Raw genomic sequence first — 19,867 nt, 5'->3', positions numbered from 1 at the left:
GGAATCCAGAGGGGACCATGGTCATGGAGGACAACCAGACTACACCTCCTCCTGAACCCACAGAGGAGCCAGCTGAGCAGCACAGGACCACACACAGTCTCACTGAGGTGAGCCCACTAAACTACTGTCTGAATGGTATTAGTTCGGGGCCTGTATCCACAAAGCCTCTGAGTAGGAGTGCTGATCTAGGATCAGTTTAGCCTTTTAGATCATAATGAATAAGATCATATGGAAAGATCTTAGATCAGCACTCCTACTCTGAGACTCTTTGTGGATACGGGCCGAGGTCTTCATACATATTGTCTTAAGTGTGGGACCATGCCTTTGAATTATCAAACCATTAAAGAGTGACAAGTAATCAAATCAACTAACATGTTTGTATAGTACTCATAGCAATCCCTCATTATCCAATCAGAAGATGCTCCATAGCAGGGTGCTCATATCAGATTTCTTGATCCAACATCCTCTCACTCTGTATCTCTTACAGTCAGTAGACATGGAGGATGGGAAGCCTGATCTGCTACTAGTCAAAGAGGAGACAATAGAAGACGGACCAGAGAGCATTGATCTGCTGAGTGGACTAAAGATGGGGGAGCAAGGTAAGGGAGAAATACATATAGCCTCCATACAGTAATAGATGTTCAATAGGAATAGTGATGCGCCTGGATTTTTTATTTTTCTTCATTCATTAAATCAAATCAATATAACTGTAACGTATGAACTTGACTAAAAAAAAACTCCATATGTAGAGTTCTCTGCCATGTTCGTAAAGTCGAACCTCTTCCTGCAGGTGGTTGGCTGGAGGTTAACAGAGGAGACTGGGCGGCCATCTTGGATTCCCAGAACCAGACTGGTGCAGCCAAGGGCCCAGGGGACAATGTCACTGAGCAGGACAGGACTAGAGGCAACATAGTGGAGGTCAGTGGATGGGACAGCGTCCTCAACTCTGGGCTAGGGAACAACACTGTTAAGCACAACCAGAAACAGACAGTCGAATACAAAACAACAACCAAACTTAGTCTCCATGACAGCAGACTGGCTGAGACCAGGGCAAGGTGTAGATTTGGTATGTGGCGAGAGAGAACAGACACAGACTCGGCTAGCGATGCTCCATCCTGCTCCTATAGTTGTGATTCAGAGAGACTGATGGCGCCTCAGGTTAACCCCCTAACAGATGCTGTCTTCAGCCTGCCTTCTATAGGATCTATCAACTGGAACATGGACCCTGCAACAACACAGATGCTCCCTGGCCTTCATCCTCCTCACACTCTCATAATGTTAAACCAAACCACAGACAATGCCAGTTCCTCAACACTAAATGGCTACACAAGCCCATTGACAAATGACAGTAGTAGTAATGCTATGAGCAGATCCAGTAGTAAAGAGAAGCGCTTCCCGTGTTCATTCTGTGGGAAAGCCTTCAGTTTCCCTAAACAGGTGGAGATCCACCAGAGGATGCACACAGGGGAGAAACCCTTTGGCTGCCACCTTTGCCGGGCTAGTTTCTCCCATTCGTCCAACCTGAAGAGGCACCAGAGAGTCCACACAGGGGAGAAACCCTACAGCTGTCCCCAGTGTGAGAAGAGGTTCTCACGCCAGCACGATCTCAAGATGCACCTGAAGGTCCACACTTGAGAGAGTCCGTTCAACTGCACGCACTGCGGAAAAAGGTTCTCAGAGAGGAGCAACCTCAGGATACACCAGCAGAAAATGCACATGACCCATGAATAGTGTATACCCACTGGGTACACCACGTCATTTCAACATATAGAACTGGTTAATATTTGGTAGATACATTGATCAATGAGATTCCAATCTATTTTCACCTACTCAAAATGACAGCTAATAGTTTGTTGAATTCCCAATGTGTTATCACAGATTTCAACCATCAAAAATTAAACCAAATTCCAATGGAAAAATCTGTCAGATTTTTTGGTTTAGTTGTCACTTGTGTTATCACTGAGCTTTCCCACCATAGGAATACAATGTCAGATATTGTTATTTATATACAACTTAATGTGTTATGACTGTGATTGATCTAATAGCACTACCAAATTACCACTATTTTTGGACAACTTAAGATGTTGTCTACCGCTGTCTGATAAGTGGTGGAAAATGTTGTATTATTGAGTCAGTACACATACCCCCCCGCAGCTCACCATTTAAAGCTAGTTAAGGAGGAAAATTATGCCTTTGCAGCCTGAATGGGGGACGCTTTATGTACGAGCCGGTTCACAGGGGAAACAAGTTTATTACCGGGAATGCACATCAATCCTAGACAATAGTGCAGATCTAGCGGCCACTATAGACTGGCTGTCTTGTAGTGGTGCACTATAGTGGTGCAATTGCCATCATACTTGAGACACTGGCGATCTCATAAAACAACTATCTTAACTTGAAATTGGTGCTGACTATTCGTATATCTCTCTTAGCAACCTAGATGTTGTTTCAGCAATAAGGCATGAGAGCCCGGGAATTATCGTGTGATAATTCCCAACTAAGGGCTGTTCTTATGCCCAAGGTAAAGCGAAGGGCTGGGGAAACAGCCCTTAGGAGGGAGTTATCACACAATAATTCCCAGGTTCTCATGCCTTATTTCTTTCATAAAACATTTGTCAACATATACATACAGTTGAAGTTGGTAGTTTATATACACTTAGGTTGGAGTCATTAAACCTTGTTTTTCAACTACTCCACAAATGTCTTGTTAACAAACTATAGTTTTGGCAAGTCGGATAGGACATCTACTTTGTGCATGACAAAGTAATTTTTCCAACAATTGTTTACAGACAGATTATTTCACTTACAATGAATTATATCACAATTCCAGTGGGTCAGAAGTTTACATACACTAAGTTGACTGTGCCTTTAAACAGCTTGGAAAATTCCAGAAAATGTCATGGCTTTAGAAGCTTCTGATAGGCTAATTGACATCATTTGAGTCGTCAATTGGAGGTGTACCTGTGGATGTATTTCAAGGCCTACCTTCAAACTCAGTGCCTCTTTGCTTGACATCATGGGAAAATCAAAAGAAATCAGCCAAGACCTCGGAAAAAAATGTGGAGACCTCCACAAGTCTGGTTCATCCTTGGGAGATCAGCAAGGAAGAAGCCACTGCTCCAAAATTACCATAAAAAAAACCAGACTACGGTTTGCAACTGCACATGGGGATAAAGATTGTAATTTTGGGAGAAATGTCCTCCGGTCAAAAAAATAGAACTGTTTGGCCATAATGACCATCGTTATGTTTGGAGGAAAAAGGGGGAGGCTTGCAGGCCGAAGAACACCATCCCAACTGTGAAGCATGGGGGTGGCAGAATCATGCTGTGGGGCTGCTTTGCTGCAGGAGGGACTGGTGCACTTCACAAAATAGATGGCATGATGAGGCAGGAAAAGTATGGATATATTGAAGTAACATCAAGACATCAGTCAGGAAGTTAAAGCTTGGTCGCAAATAGGTCTTCCAAATGGACAACGACCCCAATCATACTACCAAAGTTGATTCAAAATGGCTTAAGGACAACAAAGTCAAGGTATTAGAGTGGCCATCACAAAGCCCTGACATCAATCCTATAGAAAATTTGTGGGCAGAACTGAAAAAGCGTGTGTGAGCAAGGAGGCCTACAAACCTGACCCAATTACACCAGCTCTGTCAGGAGGAATGGGCTAAAATTCACCCAACTTATTGTGGGAAGCTTATGGAAGGCTACCCAAAACATTTGACCCAAGTTAAACAATTTAAAGGCAATGCTACCGAATACTAATTGAGTGTATGGGAATTTCTGACCCACTGGGAATGTGATGAAAGAAATAAAAGCTGAAATAAATCACTCTACTATTATTCTGACATTTCACATTCTTAAAATAAAGTGGTGATCGTAACTGACTAAGACAGGGAATTTCTACTAGTAATAGTCAATCATGAATATCAAGCTAAGTAGGGCTGAGCTTGTAGATAGATCAACTCTCTAGTAGTAGGTGCTGCCCAGACTATTGTTTAAAAATGTTTTTTTTATAGTGGATATTACGTTGAAGATGTCTTTGTTTCAAAGGTAAAAATAAAAACAATTATACATTCACGACTTGTTTCAAATCCAATGTATTTTCCACGTAGATTCCATGTCACAATACTTTGACAAATTATGTTGAAACAACGTTGAATTAACCAGTTTGTGCCCAGTGGGTAGTGATGTGTAATATAGTACTAGTTAGTTTCTTGTAGTTCATTCTGTTGGTGTTGGACGTAGCTGGGAACTGGATGAACAGAGGAAAGAATGAGTATATTGAGGCAGAGTAGATGTGATGTCTGTCACTTTTCATCACTTTAGCATTTTTACACATTTTGTCCCATTTTAGGTGTTTTAGACAATCATAGTGCCTTAATTCATGTTTATTTGACATGAAGCTGTGTGTAATGTTGAACCTTTTCCAAAGTATTCTCAAATTAATTTGATCAAAGCGAGGTTACCATAGTGAGAAGTTATTCTACTTGTCATGTATCGTTTTATGCAATCATAAAAATGATTCTAATGCCATTTTGTTTAAAAGAAATACTAAATTGACTCTGCTGACTAACTTGGTTATTTTGTATCATTTGCAGACTGTTTGGACTTATGTCTGTCTGTCTCTGTATATTACTCAGCAAAAAAATAAACGTCCCTTTTCAGGACCCTGTCTTTCAAAGATAATTCATAAAAATCCAAATAACTTCACAGATCTTCATTGTAAAGGGTTTAAACACTGTTTCCCATGCTTGTTCAATGAACCATAAACAATTAATGAACCTGCACCTGTGGAACAGTCGTTAAGACACTAACAGCTTACAGACGGTAGACAATTAAGGTCACAGTTCTGAAAACTTAGGACACTAAAGAGGCCTTCCTACTGACTCTGAAAAACACAAAAAGAAAGATGCCCAGGGTCCCTGCTCATCTACGTGAATGTGCCTTAGGCATGAGGATTGCAGATGTGGCCTGGGTAATAAATTGTAATGTCCGTATTGTGAGACGCCTAAGACAGCACTACAGGGAGACCGGATGGACAGCTGATCGCCCTCGCAGACCACGTGTAACAACACCTGCACAGGATCAGCACATCCAAATATCACACCTGCGGGACAGGTACAGGATGGCAACAACAACTGCCCGAGTTACACCGGGAACGCACAATCTCTCCATCAGTGCTCAGACTGTCCGCAATAGGCTGAGCGAGGCTGGACTGAGGCAGGTAAGGCAGGTCCTCACCAGCCCTCACCGGTAACAACGCCGCCTATGGGCACAAACCCACCGTAGCTGGACCTGACAGGACTGGCAAAAAGTGCTCTTTTTCAGATTCGCGTTTATCGTTGAAGGAATGAGCGTTACACCGAGGCCTGTACTCTGGAGCGGGAGCGATTTGGAGGGAGGGTCCATCATGGTCTGGGGCGGTGTGTCACAGCATCATCGGACTGAGCTTGTTGTCATTGCAGGCAATCTCAACGCTGTACGTTACAGGGAAGACATCCTCCTCCCTCGTGGTACCCTTCCTGCGAGCTTATCCTGACATGACCCTCCAGCATGACAATGCCACCAGCCATACTGCTCGTTCTGTGCGTGATTTCCTACAAGACAGGAATGTCAGTGTTCTGCCATGGCCAGCAAAGAGCCCGGATCTCAATCCCATTGAGCATGTCTCGGACCTGTCTTGGATCAGAGGGTGAGGGCTAGGGCCATTTCCCCCCCCTAGAAATGTCTGGGAACTTGCAGATGCCTTGGTGGAAGAGTGGGGTAACATCTCACAGCAAGAACAGGCAAATCTGGTGCAGTCCATGAGGAGATGCACTGCAGTACTTAATGTAGCTGGTGGCCAGACCAGATACTGACTTTTACTTTTTATTTTGACCCCCCCTTTGTTCAGGGACACAATATTCCATTTGTTAGTCACATGTTTGTGGAACTTGTTCAGTTTATGTCTGTTAAATCTTATGTTCATACAAATATTTACACATGTTAAGTTTGCTGACAATAAACACAGTTGACCGTGAGAGGACGTTTCTTTTTTTGCTGAGTTATTTATATAATAAACTCCCAATAGCTCCATATTGTTAGGTTCTTAAATCACAGTGTTAGAGATGGGCTTGACTGTGGTTAACATTTTGTATCTTGCCATGTTTGTGTGGACAGGAAAGAGTTTCTTGTATAAACCTTTTTATATGCTCTTCTGAACCATCTTTGTTTACAGTCTCCAGTTCACGAGGACCTACTGATATCTGATGTTACTGGCAGGAGAGACTGGACCTATGAAGGGACTGGTCACAAACCCTGGCACCAGATCAGGACCATGGATCAGGAACCGTTGCTCTTCCTTTCCGAGTCAGAACCCAACCGCGAGGGACAGAGACTCCACTACGTAGAACACAAGCAGTGGACAGGTGGTCTAAGCCACCCCAGTCCTGCTGGTCATCAGAGAGACGGAGCTGATAGAGAGAGACCCTCCTGTTCCTATGATACAGTATCCATGATGAACAGAGCAGGTCACCCTGGGCCTTCACAGAGAGTGGTGGGAGACCCCCTTGGTGGTAGTCTATCAGCAAATCTGTCTTCTCCTTCAGGGTCTCATCTAATGCCTAGTGACTGGGTTCATAGGAGACCTGGGTCTAGCCTTCCTCAGTTACCTCATGGTTACCCCACAAATACAGACAGGGTCACGATGGGCGTTCACCACGAGAGGTTCCTAGCCTATAACACAGCACACAATACCAACAACACACAAACAATGACTAGAGGTCAAGGAGGGAGCTCAAAGACTAACCACCTGAGTGTGGTGGATCCTGCTTCTACCTCCTCTGGTGTCAATGCGTCACAATGTGGGAAGTCGAGCATTACGACTGACTCCGACAAGCCGTACGCCTGCCCCACATGTGGAAAACGCTTCGCTCATGCGTACTATGTGAAGACTCATCAAACCGTTCACACCAAGGACAAGCCCTTCAAGTGCAAACTATGTTACAAGAGCTTCTCCTTCCTGACTAGCCTTATCAGACACAGGAGTGTCCACAACGGGGAGAAATTGTAGCAGTTGAGATGTACGCAGGGGATATCCGGGAACTATTCTTTAGCTAAAATATTATAGTTCTCATTTGAAGTGTATTGGGGTAATTAACCACATACCCCTGATTAATCCTTTGTTAACTTGTCATTTGAAACAGGCTTGTGTAAATCTGTTTTTAGAGAGACTGTAAACCTAGGCTATTTCAAGCACAACTGAATAGTTACCTTACTTAGTAGACGTAATAAAGTCATTATTTTCAACTCTATTCTTGCTAACACACTTATTTCTAAAGTCTGGTCTTACCTTGAAATATAGTGATCATGAATAGGAGATTGGATGTATAACGTAATAAGCAGTACCGTATTTCAAAAAACAGCGCGCATAACTTTTTCAATTAACCACACCCTTTGCACTATGACGCCAACCCATAAGATCCTTTTACTTCAGTGTAAACGGACGTGAACAGTGACCAAGAACATTTTCCACGAAAGCGTTTTTGTTGTTATTTAGACGCTTATTACCAACCTGGAACTCAAAATATGACTAATTTAACTACACATCATTACATTAGTTACCTCAGGTAGTGTCTAATTCGCGCTGGAGACAGGACTTGGTTGATAGCTAGCAAGCGTTACCTAAAACTGCTAACAATGGCTAACTGTATGATTTTTCACACTCAAATCGCCTCCATCATGGAGGTACTAGCAAATGCAGCCGTGGCAGATATCTGTAAACTCGTAGACGACGACTATGCAGTGTTTCGTTTGGAAATAACTCAAAGCCAGAAAGAAAACAGGGGATTGCGGAGGAAACTACAGCTACTGGAACTGAAGATGGCGCGGGAGCGCGTCCTCGCTAGTCGTCACAGTAGTGTCAAGATCCTCGACCGATATAGAGGAGTGGCAAGAGGTACATTTTGAGGTTGCAGAGGCTGTCGCCCCGTTCCTCTCTGCGCATGTGTTCAGATGTGTGAACCAGAATTGGATCTTGGTCAGTGTTTGGATAGTATGCAATACTTACCCTGTTTACCTAGCCATCTTGCAACAACAACAAAAATAGTTTGGGACCAGGCTTCTTGCACTAGGACAAAATATTATATTCTAACCAGATTCTGGATTTACTACGTGTCCTGTTGTCAAACTCAATTAAAATAACATGATATATGGAACAATAAATAGTATATCAAGAAGTTATAAGAAGTGTTGCCTTACATCCTAGACAGTTTCAATAGTGTACAATATAGCATTGAGCATTGACAGTACCTAATTTAAGCACCTCTTTTCCCCCAATCACTCTCTTAGATGGAGGACATCTCACTCGAGGCCACAGGAGCTTTGTGAAGCAAGCGGCACATAATGCGTGTAGAGATGACCAACCAATTACTGTTGATGAGGGGAGTGGAACCTCAACCCAGCATGTTATCGTGATCGAGGTTACTGTCTTAGTGTAACATTAGAATTTACAGTACATCAAATGGCTCCCCTTGGCTATTAATTTGCTTACGTGTTCACCCTTACATATCTAACATATTGTGAAACTTCCCTGACATTGTTATCCAATTAAACTAATTAACTGGTAATAACCTCCTCTCTTCTTGTGTCAGTCTGCAGATGCAGAGTCTGCTGGTCCTGGGGTCAAGCTGGAAAGGTCTGAAGGAGAGGAGGACCCACGGAACAGCAGAGACATCCAGACTGGAGCGTCCCATGTAGCCACGGAGGACCTCACCGCCACCGCGCCCAGGACCCGATGCAGAATCACGGAGGTCAGTGGAACGCCGAACGCCGTCCTCAAGTCAGAGACGGACACAGAGACTTTAACTGAAACACAAAGACTTTTACACACAGGATCTGACCACAGGTCAGACCCAGAGGGGCTGGGGCGACTGGGCTGTCCTCCTGTTCCCAGCTCAGATTATTTACTTTACGATAACCTGAGCTCGAGGGTGGTTCAAGTTAATTCCCATCGAGGCTTGGGTGACGTGTTAGAGGCTGGCAGTGATCTGTCTTGTTCTTACACTACAGAGATGGACCCTGGCAACATATCATTGGGTTTAGAGAGACAAACTGATCTGTCTAGAGGGGACTGGAACCTGTACAGTAGTAGTGCATACTCTGAAGGGTGCCTAGATAAGAAAGGGGAGGTTATAGTCTTAGATGAGGTGACTGTAAAAGTGGAGGGCGATGTTCCTCTGACATGGAATGTAGACGAGACTCCCTCAGGAGAAGGACACTCACAAGGTAGAGATTTCTTAGATTATAGGGAAAGCTTAGAGACAAATCCAAATGTCACAACCGACTCCCCTTTACACACACTCAGGGATCGAGACCCAGTGTCCACGTTGATGGGGCCTTCCAATTCACACGGCCGTGTCCTTTTTGATCAGGTATTGAACTCAAACAACAGATCTAGAGCCCAGGCTCAGGGAGAGGGAGCAACATCAAGCAGTAGTAAAGAGAAACGATTCCTCTGCATGTTCTGTAACAAAGGCTTCAGCTGCATCCAGAAGGTGGAAATCCACCAGAGGGTCCACACAGGAGAGAAACCCTTCAGCTGTACACAGTGTCACATGCGCTTCACCCAGGCTGGTGACTTAAAGAGGCACCAGAGGGTCCACACAGGGGAGAAACCCTTCAGCTGTACCCAGTGTCAGATGCGCTTCTCCCACTCGTCTAGCCTGAAGAGGCACCAGAGGGTCCACACAAGGGAAAACCCTAAAGGTACCCCCAGTGTAAGAAGAGTTTCACCAACTAGAACAAGCTAAAGATGCATCTGAAGGTCCACACAGGAAAAAGTCTGTTCGCCTGTACGCACTGCAGGAAGAGGTTCTCAGAGAGGAGCTACCTCAGGATACACCAGCAGAGAAAACATTCCACTCTATAACATTGAAAGTAACCATTCCACTCAATAGCCTCTGATGTTTAGATCAAATCCTGCATTATAGACAAAGATTAATTTTCATTGTTAGCAGAAAATATCCACAGATGCATTTAGAATAGTGAGAGTAACATATTTCAGTGTTGAATATTCCTGGGTAGAATATTGCATCCAGACACTGTGAGATATATATATATATATATATAAAAGCCTAAAAAGTCTGTTACATATTGTGTTTGTACTGTGTAGGCTATATGATGTTCATACAGATTGAGACATATTTTAAATGTACATTTTAGTCATTTAGCAGGCACACTTATCCACAGTGAATTACAGTTAATGCATTCATTTTAAGAAAGCTGGGCTGAACAACCACGTAACACAGTCGTAGCAAGTACATTTCCTTAGAGTACTTACCAGCAAAGTCCGTGCTAGTAGGAAGACTCATTCCTTTTTGGAAGGGACTCTGCTGTTCTAGCTTCAGGGGGAAGCTGGTTCCATCATTGGGGTGTCAGGACAGAGAAGAGCTTTGACTGGTCTGAGCAAGAGCTGACCACTTGTAAGGGTGGGGCGGTAAAGAGACCAGAGGTGGCAGAATGGAGTGCTTGGATTGGGGTGTAGGATTTGAGCATAGCCTGAAGGTAGGGAGGGGCAGTTCACTTTGCTGCTCTGTAGGCAACCATCATGGTCTTGTAGTGGATGCGAATTTCGACTGGAAGCCAGTGAAGTGTGCCGAGGAGCGGGGTGACATGGGAAAACTTGGCGGACTGCAGCGTTCCAGATAAGTTTCAGGGGTTTGATGGCACAGGAGGGGAGCCCATCCAACAGCGAGCTTCAGAAGTCTAGACGGGAAATGACAACTGCGTGAGTCTTAGACAACTTGTGTGAGTAAGGGTCGTACTCTACGGATGTTGTAGAGCATGAACCTTGGAGCGGGGTAGGCCTTCGCCGGGAGGAAGAGTGAGCTTGAGGTGGTGGGCAGACATCCAAGCTGAGATACGTGTGTATGTGTGGTTTTCATATGGTGTATTTAACAATTGTTTGTTTAATAAACACAATGGGACTTTTCTAAGACTTTTATTGACTCGCTTTAGTATACATCACATCTGATCTCACTCTATTCTGCAGACACACAACAGCGCTTTATATGCATTATACACTTCAATATAAATACTGCACACTAACACCTACTGTTCAAGGTAGTTTAGTCATGTTTGTCTGACTTTTGACATGATAACTGACTTATATTTACCCACAACATCATATTTATGTCCACCATGATGGGTTTAAAAACAATCAAGTCCTTCTGAAACTACAGTATAAGACTCAAACATAGTGGGGCTGGGTAAACACTCCTGAGCCATACTTGTGAACATTAGAAACCGTTTAAATGTAAACAGTTACTCTGTTTCACTCATTAATTTACTTGCACGCAATAGTAGACTACATTGTAGCTGGTCCCATCAGATAACCTACACGTTAGTCCGATGTGAACCTCACCAGATGACAGTGATTATTTCCTGGAACAAGTTCTGCATTAGCCAATTATAAATGTTGACATAGATTGAGGAGAACAAACACGAGCCAAGGAGCGACCTTAAAGTCAAACGCTCATTATTCTCCTACAGATGGCAGTATTGCAGTAACAGTGTTAGTTATTTTTTTAAAGTTGATCAAACCCACATTGGCGAGCATCCACACTCGAGGAAAGTTTATCGTTTATCTCCTAAAGCAGGGCCGGTCCTAGCTTTTGGGGGCCCTAAGCGAGATTTGATTGGGGGGGGCCACCACCTCACAGCAAAACATTTTGGCCCTTTGACGGCAGAGAGAATTTCAGTTTTGAAGTTGCTGTAATTCTACACATTTTGCCATGGGGCTCAGGCCGCTTATGCCTTGGACCTGCCCTGTTCTACAATACACCTGTCAATCAACTGATCAACGCATCCTACTGCACGCTGTAGGCCTATTCATAAGGTGGTAACAAATCAAATGTATTTATATAGCCCTTCGTACATCAGCTGATATCTCAAAGTGCTGTACAGAAACCCAGCCTAAAACCCCAAACAGCAAGCAATGCAGGTGTTGAAGCACGTTGGCTAGGAAAAACTCCCTAGAAAGGCCAAAACCTAGGAAGAAACCTAGAGAGGAACCAGGCTATGAGGGGTGGCCAGTCCTCTTCTGGCTGTGCCGGGTGGAGATTACAACAGAACATGGCCGAGATGTTCATAAATGACCAGCATGTTCAAATAATAGGTCTGGGACAGGTAGCACGTCCAGTGAACAGGTCAGGATTCCATAGCAGCAGTCAAAACAGTTAACTGGAGCAGCAGCACGACCAGGTGGACTGGGGACAGCAAGGAGTCATCATGCCAGGTAGTCCTGAGGCATGGTCCTAGGGCTCATGTCCTCCGAGAGAAAGAAAGAAAGAATTAGAGAGAGCATACTTAAATTCACACAGGACACAGGATAAGACAGGAGAAGTACTCCAGATATAACGAACTGACCCTAGCCCCCCGACACATAAACTACTGCAGCATAAATACTGGAGGCTGAGACAGGAGGGGTCAGGAGACACTGTGGCCCCATCCGATGATACCCCCGGACAGGACCAAACAGGAAGGATATAACCCCACCCACTTTGCCAAAGCACAGCCCCCACACCACTAGAGGGATATCTTCAACCACCAACTTACCATCCTGAAACAAGGCAGAGTTTCCCCCACAAACATCTCCGCCACGGCACAACCCAAGGGGGGGCTCCAACCCAGACAGGAAGATCACATCAGTGACTCAACCCACTCAAGTGACGCACCCCTCCTAGGGACGGCATGAAAGAGCACCAGTAAGCCAGTGACTCAGCCCCTGTAATAGGGTTAGAGGCAGAGAATCCCAGTGGAAAGAGGGGAACCGGCCAGGCAGAGACAGCAAGGGTGGTTCGTTGCTCCCGAGTCTTTCCGTTCACCTTCACACTCCTGGGCCAGACTACACTCAATCATATGACCCACTGAAGAGATGATTCTTCAGTAAAGACTTAAAGGTTGAGACCGAGTTTGCGTCTCTCACATGGGTAGGCAGACCATTCCATAAAAATGGAGCTCTATAGGAGAAAGCCCTGCCTCCAGCTGTTTGCTTAGAAATTCTAGGGACAATTAGGAGGCCTGCGTCTTGTGACCGTAGTGTACGTGTAGGTATGTACGGCAGGACCAAATCAGAGAGATAGGTAGGAGCAAGCCCATGTAATGCTTTGTAGGTTAGCAGTAAAACCTTGAAATCAGCCCTTGCCTTGACAGGAAGCCAGTGTAGGGAGGCTAGCACAGGAGTAATATGATACATTTTTGGGGTTCTAGTCAGGATTCTAGCAGCCGTATTTACCACTAACTGAAGTTAGTACTAAATACTACTTTCCGGGTAGCCGGAAAGTAGAGCATTGCAGTAGTCTAACCTAGAAGTAACAAAAGCTTGAATTAATTTTTCTACATCATTTTTGGACAGAAAGTTTCTGATTTTTGCAATGTTACGTAGATGGAAAAAAGCTGTCCTTGAAACAGTCTTGATATGTTCGTCAAAAGAGAGATCAGGGTCCAGAGTAACGCCGAGGTTCTTCACAGTTTTATTTGAGACGAATGTACAACCATTAAGATTAATTGTCAGATTCATCAGAAGATCTCTTTGTTTCTTGGGACCTAGAACAAGCATCTCTGTTTTGTCCGAGTTTAAAAGTAGAAAGTTTGCAGCCATCCACTTCCTTATGTCTGAAACACAGGCTTCTAGCGAGGGCAATTTTGGGGCTTCACCATGTTTCATTGAAATGGACAGCTGTGTGTCATCCGCATATCAGTGAAAGTTTAGGCTAATCTGAAGATGGTGCTGGCTAAAACTAAAACTGGTGAGTGTAGAGAGTATAGAGATATTGTTATCCACGTCGGCACCAACGATGTTAGGATGAAACAGAGGTCACCAAGTGCAACATAGCTTCAGCGTGTAAATCAGCTAGAAAGATGTGTCGGCATCGAGTAATTGTCTCTGGCCCCCTCCCAGTTAGGGGGAGTGATGAGCTCTACAGCAGAGCCTCACAAGTCAATCGCTGGTTGAAAACTGTTTTCTGCCCCTCACAAAATATAGAATTTGTAGATAATTGGCCCTCTTTCTGGGACTCACCCACAAACAGGACCAAGCCTGGCCTGCTGAGGAGTGACAGACTCCATCCTAGCTGGAGGGGTGCTCTTATTTTATCTACCAACATAGACAGGGCTCTAACTCCTCCAGCTCCACAATGAAATAGGGTGCAGGCCAGGCAGCAGGCTGTTAGCCAGCCTGCCAGCATAGTGGAGTCTGCCACTAGCACAGTCAGTGTAGTCAGCTCAGCTATCTCCATTGAGACCATGTCTGTTCCTCGACCTGGGTTGGGCAAAACTAAACATGGCGGTGTTCGCCTTAGCAATCTCACTAGGATAAAGACCTCCTCCATTCCTGTCATTATTGAAAGAGATCGTGATACCTCACATCTCAAAGTAGGGCTACTTAATGTTAGATCCCTTACTTCAAAGGCAATTATACTCAATGAACTAAGACCATTCACTGCTTTCAGGGTGTGTTCATAGTCATAGAGACAACAAAGTAAGAAGCTAGATATTAGGCTTACACTAATTGTGTGAAGAGGAGAAGTGCAGGCAAAACCCTGTAAATGAAGATTACCAATACATTTTATGAGTAGCTTCTTGTTCCTGTTGCTGACCGACACACAGGCTACTGGCACTGCTACATAAATAATCATTGCTACTATAGGCTATATTACATAGAATTGTAGGCTTACATTTACAATGTTTTATATGCATTTTTATAATCTACTTTTTCACATATCCATTGTTTCAGTCGAGGGCCCACAGTGGAGCGCTTTTTCCTCAAATTAAATCCTTGCCCAGAGGAGGATTCGAACTCGCGGCCATCGTACCTTGCCGTCTCTGGGTTTACTGCCTTAGTGGATTACACCACCAATTAGTGATGGCAGTAAGGGTAAATTACAACTATTTGACAGGACCACGAGCGTCGTCAACTTTTTTTAAAACAATGTACAGTACCAGTGAAAAGTTTGGACACACCTACTCATTCAAGGGTTTTAATTTGTTTTTACTATTTTCTACATTGTAGAATAATAGTGAAGACATCAAAACTATGAAATCATGTAGTAACCAAAAAAGTGTTAAACAAATCAAAATATATTTTATATTTGAGATTCTTCAAAGTTGCCACCCTTTGCCTTGATGACAGCTTTGCACACTCTTGGCATTCTCTCAACCAGCTTCAACTGGAATGCTTTTCCAACAGTCTTGAAGGAGTTCCCACATATGCTGAGCACTTTTTGGCTGTTTTTCCTTCACTCTGCGGTCCAACTCATCCCAAACCATCTCAATTGGGTTGAGGTTGGGTGATTGTGGAGGCCAGGTCATCTGATGCAGCACTCCATCACTCTCCTTCATGGTCAAATAACCCTTTCACAGCCTGGAGGTGTGTTGGGTCATTGTCCTGTTGAAAAACAAATGATAGTCCCACTAAGCACAAACCAGATGGGATGGTGTATCGCTGCACAATGCTGTGGTAGCCATGCTGGTTAAGTGTGCCTTGAATTCTAAATAAATCACTGACAGTGTCACCAGCAAAGCACCATCACACCACCACCACCTCCATGCTTCACGATGGGTACCACACATGCGGACATCATCCGTTCACCTACTCTGCGTCTCACAAAGACATGGCGGTTGAAACCAAAAATCTCAGATTTGGACTCATCAGACCAAAGGACAGATTTCCACCGGTCTAATGCCCAATGCTCGTGTTTCTTGACCCAAGCAAGTCTCTTCTCATTGGTGTCCTTTAGTTGTGGTTTCTAAGCATAAATTCGACCATGAAGGCCTGATTCACGCAGTCTTCTCTGAACAGTTGATGTTGAGATGTGTCTGTTACTTGAACTCTGAAGCATTTATTTGGGCTGCAATTTGAGGTGTAGTTACATCTAATGAACTTATCCTCCGCAGCAGAGGTAACTTTGGGTTTTCCTTTCCTGTGGCAGTCCTCATGAGAGCCAGTTACATCATAGCGCTTGATGGTTTTTGCGACTGCACTTGAAGAAACTTTCAAAGTTCTTAATTTTCCGGGATTGACTGGCCTTTGTGTCTTAAAGTAATGATGCTGTCATTTCTCTTTGCTTATTTGAGCTGTTCTTGTCATAATATGGACTTGGTCTTTTACCAAATAGGGCTATCTTCTGAATACCACCCCTACCTTGTCACAACACAACTGATTGGCACAAACACATTAAGAAGGAAAGAAATTCCACAAATTTAAGAAGGCACACCTGTTAATTGAAATGCATTCCAGGTGACTACTTCATGAAGCTGGTTGAGAGTGCCAAGAATGTGCAAAGCTGTCATCAAGGCAAAGGTTGGCTTCTTTAAATAATCTCAAATATTCAATATATTATGATTTGGTAACTACATGATTCCATGTGTCATTTTATAGTTTGATATCTTTACGGTTATTCTATAATGTAGAGAAAAAAAACGAAGAAAAACCCAAGAATGAGTAGGTGTCAAAACTTTTGACTGGTACTGTATGAATATAAACATACATGTTGTATAATCCTCCTACAGCTTTATTGCTGAACATTGTCTAACATTAGTACTAACAGCAAGTAGCCTTGTCAAGGATGCATCAATACAATATTGGCATATGTTGTTACAGACCAACAAAACAAAAAGCAACCTGGAATTTGTAGGTTTAAAATATCCCTCTGGTGGCCAGGGTTGACCTATTTTAAGAAATACAATTTGTTGGTGGATATAAAGTCTAAGATCTTTGATAGGCTGATGTGGAATTTTGTTCCAGGAAATAATTAGTAATCTGGTAAGGTTAGCATAGGGCTAACGTGTACCAGGTTATCTGATGGGACCAGCTACAATCCAGCTACAAATCATGTGCAAGTAAATTTATGATTTTAATTGGCTGATGCACTTTTTGTGACAGAGCAACTGTTTGAATTTAATGTTAGTTTCAAATGTTCACAAGTATGGCCCATCCATCATTAAAGTGGTTTATTATCTGTGTGTACGTACCTGAGGGAGTGTATGTCTGTGTAATCTGTATCACCTGTCTTTTCCAGGAGGAGGAGGGTCCAGAGGTGCTGCTGGTGAAGGAGGAGGGGTGTGAGGAGGGTCTGGGGAACCCTGAGGGGAACATGGTCATGGAGGACAATCAGACTACACCTCCTCCTGAACCCACAGAAGAACCAGCTGAGCAGCACAGGACCACACACAGTCTCACTGAGGTGAGCCTACTGTGAACTACTGTCTGAATGGTATTTGTTCAGGGCCTGTATCCACAAAGCCTCTGAGTAGGAGTGCTGATCTAGGATCAGTTTAGCCTTTTAGATCATAATGAATAAGATTATATGGCAAGATCCTAGACCAGCACTCCTACTCTGATTCTCTTTGTTGATACGGGCCTAGGTCTTCATACATGTTGTCTTAAGTGTGGGACCATGCCTTTGAATTATCAAACCAAGTAATCAAATGAACTAACATGTTTGTATAGTACTCATAGCAATCCCTCATTGCCCAATCAGAAGTTGCTCCATAGCAAGGTGCTCATCAGATTTCTTGATCCAACATCCTCTCACTCTGTATCTTACAGTCAGCAGGCATGGAGGATGGGAAGCCTGATCTGCTGCTGGTCAAAGAGGAGACAGTAGAAGATGCGCCAGAGAGCATTGATCTGTTGAGTGGACTAAGGATGGGGGAGCAAGGTAAGGGAGAAATGCATATAGCCTACGTACAGTAATGACTGCTTTATACACTCTTGGCATTCTCTCAACCAGCTTCACCTAGAATGCTTTTTGCCTGGATTGTTTTTTCTTAAATCAATGTAACTTATGTTTGAATACATAGAGTTTTCTCTGCCATGTTCGTAAAGTCTATTTTCTAACCTCTTCCTGCAGGTGGATGGCTGGAGGCTAACAGAGGAGACTGGGTGGCCATCTTGGATTCCCAGACTCAGATGGGTGCAGCCAAGGGCCCAGGGGATAATGTCACTGAGCAGGACAGGACTAGAGGCGACATAGTGGAGGTCAGTGGATGGGACAGTGTCCTCAACTCTGGGCTGGGGAACAACACTGTTAACCACAACCAGAAAAAGACAGTCGAACACAAAACAACAACCAAACTTAGTCTCCACAACAGACTTGCTGAGACCAGGGCGAGGCATAGATTTGGTCTGCAGGTACGGGGAGGTGTCCGTATGTGGCGGAAGAGAACAGACGCAGACTCGGCTAGCGATGTTCCGTCCTGCTCCTATAGTTGTGATTCAGAGAGACTGATGGTACCTCAGGTTAACCCCCTAACAGATGCTGCCTTCAGCCTGCCTTCTATAGGATCTATCAACTGGACAATGGACCCCGAGACATCACAGACACGCCCAGGCCTTTGTCCTCCTCGCACTCTCCTGTTAAACCAGACCTCAGACAATGCCAGTTCCTCAACGCTAAATGGCTACACAAGCTCATTGACAAATGACAATAGTAGTAACACTGTCAGTAGATCCGGTGGCAAAGAGAAGCGCTTCCCGTGTTCATTCTGTGGGAAAGCCTTCAGTTTCCCTAAACAGATGGAGATCCACCAGAGGATGCACACAGGGGAGAAACCCTTTGGCTGCCACTTGTGCAGGGCTAGTTTCTCCCAATCGTCCAACCTGAAGAGGCACCAGAGAGTCCACACAGGGGAGAAACCCTACAGCTGTCCCCAGTGTGAGAAGAGGTTCTCACGCCAGCATGATCTCAAGATGCACCTGAAGGTCCACACTTGAGAGAGGCCGTTCACCTGTACGCACTGCGGGAAAAGGTTTTCAGAGAGGAGCTACCTCAGGATACACCAGCAGAAAATGCAAATGGTCCATGAATAGTGTATACCCACTGGGTTCACCACGTCATTTCAACATGTAGAATTGGGTAATACTTGGTATTTGGTAGATACATTGATCTATTTTCACCTACTCAAAATGACAGCTAAAAGTTTGCTGAATTCCCAATGTGTTATCACTATGCTTTCAACCATCTAAAAGTGAAACCAAATTCCAAAGGAAAAATCGGTCAGATTTTTGGTTTCGTTTTCACCTATGTGTTGTCACTGAGCTTTCAAAAATGTAAAATCACACTAAAGTTCAAAGTTAAAATCACACATTGTCAGATATTGTTAATTTATACAACAACTTAATGTGTTATGACTGTGATTGATCTAATAGCACTACCAAATGTCTACTATTTTTGGACAACTTAAGATGTTGTACACCGCATTCAGCCAAGTGTGTAACATCCTAAGGTGCCTGCGGCTCACCATTTAGTTAAGGAGGGAAATTATGCCTTTGCAGCCTGAATGAAGGACGTTATATGTACGAGCCGGTCCACAGGGGAAACGAGTGTATTACCGGGAATGCACATCAATCCTAGACGATAGTGCAGATCTAGCGGCCACTATAGGCTGGCTGTCCTGTAGTGGTGCACTATAGTGGTGCAATTGCCATCATACTTGAGACACTGGCGATCTCATAAAACAACTATCTTAACTTGAAATTGGTGCTCTATTCGGATATCTCTCTTAGCAACCTAGATGTTGTTTCAGCAATAAGGCATGAGAATCCAGGATTTATCCTGTGATAACTCCCGACTAAGCGCTGTTCTTATGACCAAGGTAAAGCCAAGGGCTGGGGAAACAGCCCTTAAGAGCTTGTTATCACACAATAATTCCCTGGTTCTCATACCTTATTTATTTGATAAAACGTTTGCCAACATACACTACCTTTCAAAAGTTTTGGGTCACTTAGAAATGACCCTGTTTTTGAAAGAAACCACCTTTTTATTCATTAAAATAACATCAAATTGATCAGAAATACAGTGTAGACATTGTTAATGTTGTAAATG

General features: G+C 43.9%; 2 protein-coding genes across 3 annotated transcripts; both read left to right on the top strand.

Annotated features, from left to right (window-relative positions):
- The first annotated feature begins 555 nt into the window (after positions 1–555).
- LOC118941342 (oocyte zinc finger protein XlCOF8.4-like) lies at positions 556–7,294 on the top strand. 2 transcript variants are annotated; one of them, XM_036953801.1, is made up of 3 exons: positions 556–599; positions 791–918; positions 6,220–7,294. In XM_036953801.1, the coding sequence occupies exons 1-3, from the start codon at positions 587–589 to the stop codon at positions 7,051–7,053; spliced, it is 975 nt and encodes a 324-aa protein (XP_036809696.1). In that variant the 5' UTR covers positions 556–586; the 3' UTR covers positions 7,054–7,294. The 2 variants fall into 2 exon arrangements, with proteins under 2 accessions (XP_036809696.1, XP_036809697.1); XM_036953802.1 differs by lacking the exon at positions 6,220–7,294 and having other exon boundaries at positions 791–2,736.
- A 152-nt stretch (positions 7,295–7,446) lies between these two features.
- LOC110497410 (neurotrophin receptor-interacting factor homolog) lies at positions 7,447–19,838 on the top strand. The gene is made up of 6 exons (XM_036953771.1): positions 7,447–7,938; positions 8,331–8,461; positions 8,633–8,791; positions 17,060–17,224; positions 17,590–17,701; positions 17,894–19,838. Exons 1-6 carry the CDS (start codon positions 7,680–7,682, stop codon positions 18,754–18,756), a joined length of 1,689 nt encoding a protein of 562 aa, XP_036809666.1. The 5' UTR covers positions 7,447–7,679; the 3' UTR covers positions 18,757–19,838.
- Positions 19,839–19,867: the final 29 nt, after the last annotated feature.

Source organism: Oncorhynchus mykiss, chromosome 19 (assembly GCF_013265735.2).
Source record: "Oncorhynchus mykiss isolate Arlee chromosome 19, USDA_OmykA_1.1, whole genome shotgun sequence".
Lineage (NCBI taxonomy): Eukaryota > Metazoa > Chordata > Actinopteri > Salmoniformes > Salmonidae > Oncorhynchus > Oncorhynchus mykiss.
The sequence above is the reverse complement of the archived record's forward strand: the minus strand, read 5'-3'. Positions and strand labels throughout refer to the sequence as shown.